The 13,827-nt window shown below is 40.7% G+C and overlaps 1 protein-coding gene across 1 annotated transcript in view; it reads left to right on the top strand.

The window, feature by feature from the left end:
* The window catches only part of RGS22 (regulator of G protein signaling 22), a 137,585-nt gene that overhangs the window by 15,997 nt on the left and 107,761 nt on the right, over positions 1-13,827 (top strand). Inside the window, exon 3 of the mRNA XM_068983437.1 lies at positions 2,360-2,422. Within this exon, the coding sequence (XP_068839538.1) occupies positions 2,360-2,422 (63 nt within the window). The remainder of the gene's footprint in view (positions 1-2,359; positions 2,423-13,827) is intronic.

A 13,827-nucleotide genomic window follows, 5' to 3' on the forward strand; every position in this document is an offset into this window, starting at 1 on the left:
CATCTGCAAACAGTGAGAGTTTTACTTCTTCTTTTCCAATTTGGGTTCCTTTTATTTCTTTTTCTGCTCTGACTGCTGTGGCCAAAACTTCCAAAACTATGTTGAATAGCAGTGGTGAAAGTGGGCACCCTTGTCTTGTTCCTGACTTTAGGGGAAATGCTTTCAACTTTTCACCATTGAGGATAATGTTTGCTGTGGGTTTGTCATATATGGCTTTTATTATGTTGAGGTATGTTCCTTCTATTCCTGCTTTCTTGAGAGTTTTTATTATAAATGGATGTTGAATTTTGTTAAAGGGTTTCTCTGCATCTATCTGTGCGACCCTATGGACTGCAGCATGCCAGGCTTCCCTTACCATCACCAACTCCCAGAGACTACTCAAACTCATGTCCATCACGTTGCTGATGCTATCCAACCATCTCATCCTCTGTTGTCCCCTTCTCCTCCTGCCTTCAATCTTTCCCAGCACCAGGGTCTTTTCTAATGAGTTACTTCTTTACATCAGGTGGCCAAAGTATTGGAGTTTCAGCTTCAGCATCAGTCATTCCAATGAATATTCAGGACTGATTTCCTTTAGGATGGACTGGTTAGATCTCCTTGGAGTCCAAGGGACTCTCAAGAGTCTTCTCCAAAACCATAGTTCAAAAGCATCAATTCTTTGGTGATCAGCATTCTTTATGTTCCACCTCTCACATCCATACATGACTACTGTAAAAACTATAGCCTTGACTAGACGGACCTTTGTTGGCAAAGTAATGTCTCTGCTTTTTAATATGCTATCTAGGTTGGTCATAGGTTTTCTTCCAAGGAACAAGCATCTTTTAATTTCATGTCTGCAGTCACCATCTGCAGTGATTTTGGAGCCCAAGAAAATAAAGTCTATCACTGTTTCCATTGTTTCCCCATCTATTTGCCATGAAGTGGTGGGACCAAATGCCATGATCTTAGTTTTCCGAATGTTGAGTTTTAAGCCAACTTTTTCACTCTCCTCTTTCACTTTCATTAAGAACCTCTGTTTCCTCTCACTTTCTGCCGTAAGGGTGGTGGTGTCTGCATATCTGAGGTTATTGATATTTCTCCTGGCGATCTTGATTCCACCTTGTGCTTCAGCCAGCCTGGCATTTTGCATGATGTACTCTGCATATAAGTTACTCTTTTAGCCTCCACCAAATGTTTTCTGCCTTGCTCTGCTTTGTTTGGCCTTTGCCGGTGAGAATTTTGTTTGAGCATGTATTACTAAAGTACTGCTGTGAGGGTAGTAGCTTTGTGAGATCCTGAGTTTGTTGTTTAAATCAGAGACTTTTAGTAAACTAAATCCTTAGTTGTTGTCTTAGCCAGTTCAGAATTTACTAAGTTCTTTGAGATAAATCATGTAAGTGATTGTTTATAATTCTATTCTGATACTGCAATTACTTAAAGAAATTACCATGAAAATCTACTTCTGAAGTAGGTATTAATATAGTGTCATATCTTGCTTATACTTTCACACTATACTTCAATCAGTTTTTTAAAATTGGCCAGTATAAGAAGAAAATAATCAGCCATATAGAAATAATAACATTGTGTCATAGTGTCAACTTTCATGTTAGATTTGGGAAACTGAAATATAATTATGAATAATAAAAACACACATACTATACAACAGGGTACGTGAGGATGTGCTTTTGACACAATGGAAACAATTGCTAATAAAATAAGGTGCTTCATTTGGAAGAGAGACTTTGTTATTGACAGTGGCTTTCCAATTTTGCCAACTATAAAAGCAACTGTGTTGGTGGATGAGATAGTCATGGAAAAAAGTGTATACAATCTTTATGCTTAGAACACATGTGTTGTCAAAGTTGCTTCTTGCAAAAGTGAAGCGTGACCCAGATTATTAAAGCTCTCATTCTAAGCAGTCAGTGGGTTATTTTTTTCACTTAGTTTATTACTTTCATTAGGCAATTTATGGAGTTTTTCATTCTGAATTTCACCTTAACCCCAAACACTGGTTCTATCTTTATTGATTCTGCCTTTATTTTTGTAAGATAAATATTTGTGATAAATCCATGGGAAATTTACTATGTGTACTATTTTGTCCTTGTTGATGTTTGTTTGCCTGTCATGCTATATTTCTCATGTGTTCTGTTTCCAGCCAAGTATAGCAGCAAGGCCTTTTAAGAGGACGTTTTTGTATTTCTTCCTTCCAGAGATTGTAACACTGTGTTCTATTTATAGGGACGGTTCACTGTCGACTAATTGAAACAGATTGAAAGCTCTATATTATAACCTATTGATAGCAGAATTAGAGAATAATATTTGCGTGTTTTAAAACATCTTGGTATATGCTTATTAATATTATGCTTTTATATTTTTGCAGGAAGATTCTTTGGCAACAGATGATTTCCTTGTGGACTACTTTAATGAATTCCTAAGCCTTCCAGTGAGTGTATTATTATGTTCCATGGAATATATTATCAAAGCAAAATATTGTACACACTGGGTTATCTTGTGAGACAGATTTATCAGGAATAATATTTTGTAAAAAATACTAATTAAAGCATTTAGATTGTTGGAAATGCTCTCAAACGGTGTCAGCTTCAGGAATGAAACAGGCAATCGAAAATGGCTCAGCAAGATAGTCTTTACTTCTCCAGAAGGGTGCCTTATAGACAGAGGTCTGGGAGCAAGCACATCAGATGGGAAGTTTGCTGGGTTTTTAGCCCAAAGATGCAGGTTCCCTCCCCTGGCTCCTCATAGGTTGAGGACCACAGAGTTACAGTCTTTCCCGGCTGTCGCCTAAGTTTTTATTGGACAATTGGTAACTATTTTCCCCACCTTTTTAGTTTTTTGAACATGTCCAGGATAAGGCCCACTAAAATATCCTTATGAGGAAAGAGAATCAAAAGGTGGAAAGAACAAAGGTTTGGTAATTAGCCACCATTTTAGGAAATCTTATTCACAAGCCAGCTATATACCTTTCTGTTCAACTATTCTAAATGCTTCTTTATTTCTTACAACTTCTTCTTTGATAGAAAAGACCATATCTTTCTTACAAGATAAAGTTGTGTCTTTTATGGAGTTAATCATTTGGGTTTGAATCATATTTAGGAATTATTATTATTGAAGAAAGCTGGATCAGTTATATTACAATAAAAGTAAATAAAGAAAAGAAAAAAGGGAAGCTGGCATTTTTCTAACCATCAGAAGCATTCTGTACAAAATCTTGTACAGTTGTATTTGGGTATTATTTTAGTCTTTAAACAGACAATGAGGAGATAATATGAAAACATTTAAGAAACTAAATTTCTTGCCTCTGGGCAATTATTCTTGCCTCTTGGACAGATATTAAAGTGAAATTTATGTTTAAGGCAACTAGCATTTTATATCAATAGTAACTAAGATGGGGGAGACTGCTGGTAGATTTTTGGTCTTAGCAGTGACAGAGTAAGTACTGAGGGGTTTAGGAAAAGTGAAATGGGGATGCATAAAAACACTGATACTGTTGTGTAGAAAGAGTTCATCAGGAATGTCAGATGAAAGAAAGATAAAAGATTTATATTATTTTAAAAGGAAACTGTTTCATTCAAATACTATTAGGGAAAATCTGAAATATAAAAAAGTCTCAGGTAATTTTAAAGGGATTGGGCCCTAAAATGAGCAATGTCTTAAAGCCTAACTACAGAAAATGTGTTTTGAAGGGAAAGTACTAGATGTATTTTTTTTTTGCCTAGATTAATTCTTGTGCATATGTATGTACTATGCTCACATGTTTATTTGTTTTGTTTCCTTTTTTTCAAAAAGAATTTGTGTTTTCTCCTCCATGGGGCATGCTGGGTCTCTGAAACCATCATGGGGGTCAGGTTGAGACACTAAGCCATGCTCTCCCTTTCCGGCAACAGGCTTTAGCCATGTTACAGGACACTTCGACAACTTCCTCTGTGGTCTGACTCTTCACCTTTCATCGTCCAAGTGTGTGTTATAAAATACCCAGCAGAGCCACAAAATTATTGTCAGAATTTTATTCTTCTGGATTATGCAGTCTTTCCTCTAGGCTCTGCATTCTCCATTCTTCTTCCAAAAAACCAAAAAAATACATTTTAGTGAAGTTTTAGAAAAAAAAGTCTTTCTGTTGGGTCTGATTTCAGTTTCTCAAAATATACATTTCATTGTCTCGAGATTTATGATTATATAGACTTTTACTTGGCCTAGAAAATACACCCCCCCGCCACCTAATTTTCTTCATTATTAAAAAAAGATCAATCTTAAATTATAGAAGAAATATAACAATAGTATAGGAAATTAACTTCAAGTGTAAGAAGAGTTCAGCCCATATCCTGCCATCCAGTTAGAAGAGACATAACCTTTTCATATACATTTGTTTCAGGGCTTTAGTTGAAATTGACTTAGTGTGGTTTCTTTTGAACTCTATGCAATAATGTTTTTCATCCTTCAGGCAGTTTGACCCCTTCATGTGTCCCATGCAGCCCACCTGGGCCACTTATCCTTCTTTTCTGTCTCTCCAGATCCTGTGCTCTTCTATTATATTCCCTGTCTTTCTGTCTCTCTCCATCTGTCTCATCCCTTTGCATTTACATTTGGTACTGTACAGTCTACATGTTAACTACTCACGCTTCACGCCCAAGATGGGAGAAGGGGAAATATCACAGGTTTTCAAAAAGCAATTGGGGGCAGGGAGGAGAAGGAATAATGGATTCCCAGACCAAGTTACTGACAAGATTCTAGAACAGATTAGTAATGTTTGGTTTCTGAGCACTTAACTAAGAATTAGAAGCCAGCATGGGCTTACTGAGAATTAGTGAGCCAAACTAATCTCACGCTCTCTGTCTTTTTTATTTTCCCCCTTCTTTCTTTTGGATAGTTATGAATCGGTACTTTAGGGAACTGTAAATTTAATGTATTATGATTTCAGTGAGTGACAATAATGATAATAAATTGAGCCATCTTACTTCCTGCTCAAAACTTTGTCTAGTGGCTCCTCGTTACACTAAGAATAAAATACAAAATCCTGTATAATCTGGCTCTTGCCATCTCTTGGGTTTTATTTCCTATGCCTCTTTTGCTTGTTAATCCTTTTCCAGCCTAGCTGGAAAACTTGGCCTTTTATGTTTCTCAAACGTGAGAATGCTAACTGTACTCAGGGCCTCTCAGCCTGGAGGGCTCTCCCCCGAGATATTTGTATCACTTTCTCTCTGATTTAAATCACTCCGTCCAGAAAGCCTTCCCTCCCAACCCTGTCTAAACAATACATGCTCCACTTAGGCTGCTGTGTTTGTCTTCAGAGCCCTATCATCATCTGTGAAATTTATTCTCAGATATTTCGCTAATCATAGCCAGTAGGCGTTGACTCTTAATAGCCCAACTTGGAAGTCCAAACTCCTTAATACGGACTCTTTCTAGCTTTATCTGTAGCTTCATCCTTATGTCATCTTCCCGTCCCTAGCCGCCCTCGCCCACCTTGGCCACGTGCATTGTTCCTGTGCTCGTCTCCAGTGTAATGGCTGGAAGAGCAGAGAAACAGGACTGTGTGACCTCAGCTGCTTCACTCATTGCCCGTGTGATCTCAGGTATATTCCTTAATTACTGAGTTCCTCAATACCTTTCTCTAAGGACACAGTAGAACCGTCTTGCAAGACTGTTACGAAATGAGGTAATATGTGTTACGTACCTGGCACAGATTTAGTGCTTCTCTCTCCTTTTCCTTCACTAACCAGCCCATCTCGTCTTCCATTCCTGCGACATGAGGGACAGTCACGCTTTAGTTGGATTGATGGATTATTGTCATTCTAGAGAATAATCTGTTCCACACAAACCTGTCATTGGCTTTGACTTTTAACAATTATTATTTATCAGAGACTTGGATGAAACATTGCAAGTGAACTGGTGTTTTTCCAGCTTACTCAGCTGGTGAGTGGCAGGGTCCACCCAGGCCCACATGGCTCAAAAACTTGTCCTACCGCACTGTAGTGATGATAGAACTGGCAGGAGAGGAGTAGACTGACAGTTTGGATAACAGAATTTAGTCTCATTTTGGTCATGGTAGTCTGGAATATCAGAGAAGGCAATGGCACCCCACTCCAGTACTCTTGCCTGGAAAACCCCGTGGATGGAGGAGCTTGGTAGGCTACAGTCCATGGGGTCGCGAAGGGTCGGACACGACTGAGCGACTTCACTTTCGCTTTTCACTTTCATGCGTTGGAGACGGAAATGGCAACCCACTCCAGTGTTCTTGCCTGGAGAATCCCAGGGACGGGGGAGCCTGGTGGGCTGCCCTCTATGACGTCGCACAGAGTCAGACACGACTGAAGCGACTTAGCAGCAGCAGCAGCAGTCTGGAATATGGGCTAAAATAAGTAAAGCTAATGTGTTTTTAGGGCACATTAATAGAATTATAGTTAAGACCGAGAACAATATTAGTCTGGAGCCTAGAAGGCACTCATTAATGTTTGTGTGTTTTTTTTGCATTAGATTGAATTGTCAGACCACATGTGGAATATTGTGTTGTGTTCTTGGTGCCATATGTTGAGTTGCTCCACTAAACCAGACTCAGGAAGACTTGGTTAATGAATGCTATGGAAACTATGTCAAATGAGTGAGGGGTGAAAGATGAGTGAGTATTGGACCTGGTTTGAGAATGAGTAGAAATGTTGTAATGAAGCAGCTCTTTCTAAATATTTGAAGATGTTATTGAGGAAGAATGGTTAAGAGTTTCTTGAGGAAGAAGGGTTAAGAGTTTCTGTGAAGCTCAAGGGCAGAACCAGGGCCAGCATTTATGAGGAAATTGATTTTCACTCACTAGAAGAAAGATGTTTAAAGATGGTTTTCTAACCATAGAATGGGCTGGCTAGTGAAGGACTAAACTCTCTGTGATTCAGATATTCAGGTATAGGTAATCATTTGGGGAAATATTTTATAGGGGATGTACGTATTGGGTGGGAGAATAGACTTTTTCAGGTAAAGAAAATTTGATTAATTTCTTCTACTCTGTTTTTTGTTTTGTTTTTTTTCTTAATCCTAGAAATTACACTGTCAGTTTTCTGGGGCCAGGATAGATCCCTTTCTTCTGTATCTCCCAAAACTTCTTGAGGACGATTTTTTTTTTTAAATTTTTACACCTTCCGCATAAGATCCTTAAACTAAATAAACCTTCTAATCTTCTTCTGCCTCTCCTCCTCTACCACCTCCACCCAAAAAAAAAAAACCCAAAACAAAAACCCAACAGCCTCAGCCTGACAGTATAGATACATATAACAACATTCTCGATCTAAAAGAGCTCTTAGGTCATCTAGATTTCTGAGACCTTCTCCACATTTATGGTGAAATGCCCATGGTCCCATAAGTGGATTGTGGCACAAATGGGCCTTGGAATGAGGCTCTCTGTCTCCTACACCGTCTCTTTCCATTACACCATTACACCCTTGGGACACATTGTAAGATCCAGAAACTGATGGCTGGTATCCTGCCTCCATGTTATTTTTTGATGAGGGGAATCCAGGACAGTTGCTGCTATTATAAATGAGTGTGGCACTTTCCAAATCCTAGCTTTCATAACTTCATTCTGTTTGTTCTGGTGCCAGGATCACATTCAGATATTGTTTTCATTTAGTGTCTGGGAAGGTTTTTTTTTTTTTTTTTTGCTGTCAACTCTTTATGGACAAGTGTTTGCTTATTAAATTTTCTTCAATGCTATAGTGTGAAAACACTCTTTTCCCCCCTTTTTGGTTTTATTTTGTGTGTTTTATGCTCAGTGACTGTTGTGGGATTGAGTAGATGAGCCCACATACAGATTTAGGTTGGGCCTCTGTGGGTGGTTGAGAATGTTTGTGACATTTATGGTTTGCAGAAGCTGAAGGGGTGGCCTGTTCTATACCCTCCTAGCAAGGATAGGTATGTCATGTGTTTGCCAGACCATGCTTAGCTATGTGCCTTTGGAATTTTACCATAACTTCTTTTTTTGGAATGATTCTCCACACTTCTTTAAAATCTGTAAGCTATTATAATTTCTTGCAGCTTTATGAAGGAACTATATGTTAGATGGTTGAGTAAAAGGAGAGAAAGAAGGAGACAATGGATTTGGGAAATGAGTGTGATGAAGGAGAGATGAATAACTTGGGTCTTCCTCTGCCAAAATTCAAATACTCAGAGACTGATTTTTCAAGGTGTTGATGGAGCCCTAGATAGTACTGCTTAGTTCAGCATTTGTTCCAATGGATGTTTTGATAAGCCTTGTAGCTTAAACATAAAGCACTCAAATTACATAATGCAACTCATTTTATTAACTAAGGACATTTTCTATGCATTTTATGTGGCACATGATTCGTTCCCTCCCACTGGTGAATATGTCCAGTAAATAGTTTATGGTTAAACATCTAAAATGACAATAAAACTTAGATTAAAAGAAGTTGTTATTGGTAACTGACTTGTTACATTCAAGCAGTCAGATGTTTCTCATTCACTGACTAAGATGCATGTTTTAAATATAGCTTTGGATCTCAATTAGTAGAGACAGAGTTGGAGCAGAGATGAACATGTATTAAATTAACCTAGTCATTAGTTTTTAATTTAAATACTGTTCAGCTAAATAATTTGGCACCCGGTAAGTTTCAGTGGTGCTTGGCTGGCAGTTTAAGCACATCACTAATTATTCACAGGTTTTTTTTTTCCCCCTCCTCTTTTTAAAGAAATGTGGAACCAGCAATTTATTGTGGTAAAAATATTTTCATGCACTTGCTTTTTCTGTGAAAATATTTTTCGCACATGGATGACTGGTACTACAAAGTTAGCTTTCACCACCTTCAGGTCAATTCGTTTTAGAACATTTGGAAAATGATACTCTTGAAATAAGAAAATTAAGTAAGGAAAAGAGCAGTTCGTAACAGCTTGCAGAGGATTGAGTTTGAGGCTAAAACTGAAGATTTTTTCCTGTCATATGATTAAAAGCTGAGTTTTCTCTAAATCAGCCTACTCAGCTTTCTGGGAGAAAGTCTTCCATCATTCATTTCTGTCCCCCCACTTTGCATGTCTTTCATTGTCACATGCTAAACTAACTTGAGGAATTTTGTAGATAAGCTTAGAAATGGTAACAACAGAGGACATGATAAGTGAGAAAGATTCCTTTTGAGCAAACAGGACTTTGGGGAATACAGCCCAGGGTTCTTTCTCCTATGTGTAGATCCTCGATTGCCAGCCCCAGTCTGTGAGCACACATGGAAGTCAGCATGAAGCAGCAAACAGCACGTGGGCTTTGAAGTTTGCTTAACCTGGATTCTGTCTCGCCCTACACTCCGCCCGCCCCACCCCCCAGCTAAAACCTCTCCAGTGGCTCCCCATCATTCTAAAGCAATGGTTCTCACACTTGAGCATGCATCAGAATCATCTGTGAGCTGGTTAAACACAGAATATTGGGAACCACCCCCAGAATTTCTGATTATGAAGTGAGAACCCTAGAATCTGCATTTCTAACAGGTTCCTAGGTGATGCTGATGCTGCTGGTCCAGGGACACACTCCAGGAATCACCGATTTGGGAGACGATGTAGAGAGTTACGGCATACATAGAAGGTTCTTGGTGATCTCGTCCTCTGCCTTTGTCTCCAGGTTTCCGTCCTGTTATTCTCCCCTTGGGTATTCTGCTTCAGCAGCGGCAAACTGCTTGCAGGTCCTCACAGGTGCCCTGTTGTCTGGCACTGCTCGCCTATTGTTTGTGCAAATATCTTGATACACTCACTGTTTCTCTTGCTGAGTTTCCTCCTCTCCCTTGTCTGCCCGATATGAATGCCTGTTTATTCTTCCAGACTCAGCTTTCTTTATGTGGTGCTGCTGTGTTTACTCGATCAGTTGTGTCCAATTTCTTTGCAACCCCATGGACTGTAGCCCACCAGGCTCCTCTGTCCATGGGGATTCTCCAGGCAAAAACACTGGAGTGGGTTGCCATGTCCTCCTCCAAGAGATCTTCCCAACCCAGGTCTCCCACACTGCAGGCAAATTCTTTCTTGTCTGAGCCACCAGGGAAGGACAGAGGATGCAGGAGGCCGCACTGAGGTGTGGGCAGTCCAGCCCACTGTCTTTTCGGGGCCGACCTTGGGCTCTTCTCTGAGGCGGTCTCTGATAACCAAAGCATCAGGCTGCCTCTCCTCAAGGACTCTGGGGGTCTCAGGAGGGTCAACTTCCTTAATTTCCTAAAGATTCTTGACAAATCCCCCTGTGCCATCAGTCCGCTTTATAAACACTTGTGTTGTAGTAGACTTACACAGGCGTTGTCACTCAAAGTGAATTATTTGTGCTCTGCAGAGTGAGCGAGGGTGATTAAAAGAGTGAGGGTGACTTTGTGTAGCCATTTACAAACACACATAGACCAGTCTGTGAACATCCTAGAGGGGTCTGAGATGGAGGAGGAGACTCTACCATTCCCTTAGTGACTCTGACCTTCCTGCCTAGCTGTCGTCTCATGCTGAGGGTGATCCTAGTGTCAAATATACATACTTCTGTATAACATGAGCTTTAAACACAAGCCTACTACTTTATCTGGTCCCTAACTGAAGACTTAATGACACATTTTAATGTCAGAGGAAAAATTCACAATGATGACCTTCTTGAAAGTTCGATTCAGTTCAGTTGCTTAGTCATGTCCAGCTCTTTGCGACCCCATGGACTACAGCACACCAGGCCTCCCTGTCCATCACCAACTCCTGGAGCTTACTCAAACTCATGTCCACTGAGTCGGTGATGCCATCCAACCATCTCATCCTCTGTCATCCCCATTCTTCTCCTACCCTCAATCTTTCCCAGCATCAGGGTCTTTTCAAATGAGTCAGTTCTTCGCATCATGTAGCCAAAGTACTGGATTTCAGCTTCAGCATCAGTCCTTCTGATGAATATTAAGGACTGATCTCCTTTAGGATGGACTGGTTGGATCTGCTTGCAGTCCAAGGGACTTGTAAGAGTCTTCTCCAACACCACAGTTCAAAAGCATCAGATCTTCAGTGCTCAGCTTTCTTCACCATCCAACTCTCACATCCATACATGACTATAGGAAAAACCATAGCCTTGACTAGATGGACCTTTGTTGGCAAAGTAATGTCTCTGCTTTTTAATATGCTGTCTCAGTTCAGTTCAGTTCAGTCACTCAGTTGTGTCCGACTCTTTGTGACCCCATGAATTGCAGCACACCAGGCCTCCCTGTCCCATCACCAACTCCCGGAGTTCACTCAGACTTGCGTCCATCGAGTCAGTGATGCCATCCAGCCATCTCATCCTCTGTCGTCCCCTTCTCCTCCTGCCCCCAATCCCTCCCAGCATCAAAGTCTTTTCCAATGAGTCAACTCTTCGCATGAGGTGGCTGAAGTACTGGAGTTTCAGCTTTAGCATCACTCCTTCCAAAGAAATCCCAGGGCTGGTCTCCTTCAGAATGGACTGGTTGGATCTCCTTGCAGTCCAAGGGACTCTCAAGAGTCTTCTCCAACACCACAGTTTAAAAGCATCAATTCTTCAGCTCTCAGCCTTCCTCACAGTCCAACTTTCATATCCATACGTGACCACTGGAAAAACCATAGCCTTGACTAGACGGACCTTAGTCAGCAAAGTAATGTCTCTGCTTTTGAATATGCTATCTAGATTGGTCATAACTTTTCTTCCAAGAGTAAGCTTCTTTTAATTTCATGGCTGCAGTCACCATCTGCAGTGATTTTGGAGCCCCCCAAAATAAAGTCTGACACTGTTTCCACTGTTTCCCCATCTATTTCCCATGGAGTGATGGGACCGGATGCCATGATCTTTGTTTTCTGAATGTTGAGCTTTAAGCCAACCTTTTCACTCTCCTCTTTTACTTTCATCAAGAGGCTTTTTAGTTCCTCTTCACTTTCTGCCATAAGGGTGGTGTCATCTGCATACCTGAGGTTATTGATATTTCTCCCAGCAATCTTGATTCCAGCTTGTGTTTCTTCCAGTCCAGCGTTTCTCATGATGTACTCTGCATATAAGTTAAATAAGCAGGGTGACAATATACAGCCTTGATGTACTCCTTTTCCTATTTGGAGCCAGTCTGTTGTTCCATGTTCAGTTCTAACTGTTGCTTCCTGACCTGCATACAGATTTCTCAAGAGGCAGGTCAGGTGGTCTGGTATCCCCATCTCTCTCAGAATTTTCCACAGTTTCTTGTGATCCACACAGTCAAAGGCTTTGGCATAGTCAAGAAAGCAGAAATAGATGTTTTTCTGGAACTCTCTTGGTTTTTCCATGATCCAGCGGATGTTGGCAATTTGATCCCTGATTCCTCTGCCTTTTCTAAAACCAGCTTGAACATCAGGAAGTTCATGGTTCATGTCTTGCTGAAGCCTGGCTTGGAGAATTTTGAGCATTACTTTACTAGCGTGTGAGATGAGTGCAATTGTATGGTAGTTTGAGCATTCTTTGGCATTGCCTTTCTTTGGGATTGGAATGAAGACTGACCTTTTCCAGTCCTGTGGCCACTGCTGAGTTTTCCAAATTTGCTGGCATATAGAGTGCAGCACTTTCACAGCATCATGCTGTCTAGGTTGGTCATAAATTTTCTTCCAAGGATTAAGCGTCTTTTAATTTCATGGCTGCAGTCACCATCTGCAGTGATTTTGGAGCCCCCCAGAATAAAATCTGTCACTGTTTCCACTGTTTCCCCATCTATTTCCCATGAAGTGATGGGATCAGATGCCATGATCTTAGTTTCCTGAATGTTGAGCTTTAAGCCAACTTTTTCACTCTCCTCTTTCACTTTCATCAAGAGGCTCTTTAGTTCTTCTTCACTTTCTGCCATAAGGGTGGTGTCATCTACATATCTGAGGTTATTGATATTTCTCCCAGCAATCTTGATTCTAGCTTCTGCTTCATCTAGCCCAGCATTTCTCATGATGTACTCTGCATATAAGTTAAATAAGCAGGGTGACAATATACAGCGTTGAAGTACTCCTTTCCTTATTTGGAACCAGTCTGTTAATCCGTGTCCAGTGCTAACTTGAAAGTTAGGACAACACTATACTTTATGACAGTTTTCAAGGAATTCAAGGGCTAGGTTTAATTAAATATGATTTCACATTATGGACTGACTGTAGGACCCCTCTCTCTTGTCTCACATTTCAGTTGAGATGTGAGCTCTTTGATTTTAAAAATTGGACTCGTTTCTCAGGTGCAGGTCTTAAAAGTTGGGTGCCTGATGTGGGGTCTGAACCCTCTGCTCCTCATGGGGCTGCTCTGGATTTTGAGTTACAGGGGTGACTGCTTCAGGGGTGGGGTTGATGGTGAGTTTGTGTCCCAGCTTCTCCTGTTTGATGTGGTTTTCATCTTGTTTGACCAATATATAGTCACACTCAGCCAGCTTTTAGGCTTTTTTTTTGCTTTTTTTTTTTTTTACGCTTCTTTACAAGGAAATTTTTCTATATATAGCTGCGGACTCAGTGTGTCCATTAGAGGAGGAATCTTCAGGATCTTCCTAAGATGCCGTCTGGCTGTAGGATGAGTTTTCATTAAAAAATATGTCTGTGTATATATATACACAGGCTTCCCTGGTGGCTCAGCTGGTAAAGAATCCGCCTGCAATGCAGGAGATCCCAGTTCAATTCCTCGGTCGGGAAGTTCCACTGGAGAAGGGATAGGCTACCCACTCCAGTATGCTTGGGCTTCCCTGGTGGTTCAGGTGGTTAAGAATCCACCTGCAGTGCAGTAAGCCTGGTTCTATCCCTGAGTTGGGAAGATCCCCTGGAGAAGGGCATGGCAACCCACTCCAATATTCTTCTCTGGAGAATCCCCGTGGACAGAGGAGCTGGCAGGCTACAGTCCATGGGGTCACAAAGGGTTGAACA

The sequence above is a fragment of the Capricornis sumatraensis genome, chromosome 11 (genome assembly GCF_032405125.1).
Source record: "Capricornis sumatraensis isolate serow.1 chromosome 11, serow.2, whole genome shotgun sequence".
Lineage (NCBI taxonomy): Eukaryota > Metazoa > Chordata > Mammalia > Artiodactyla > Bovidae > Capricornis > Capricornis sumatraensis.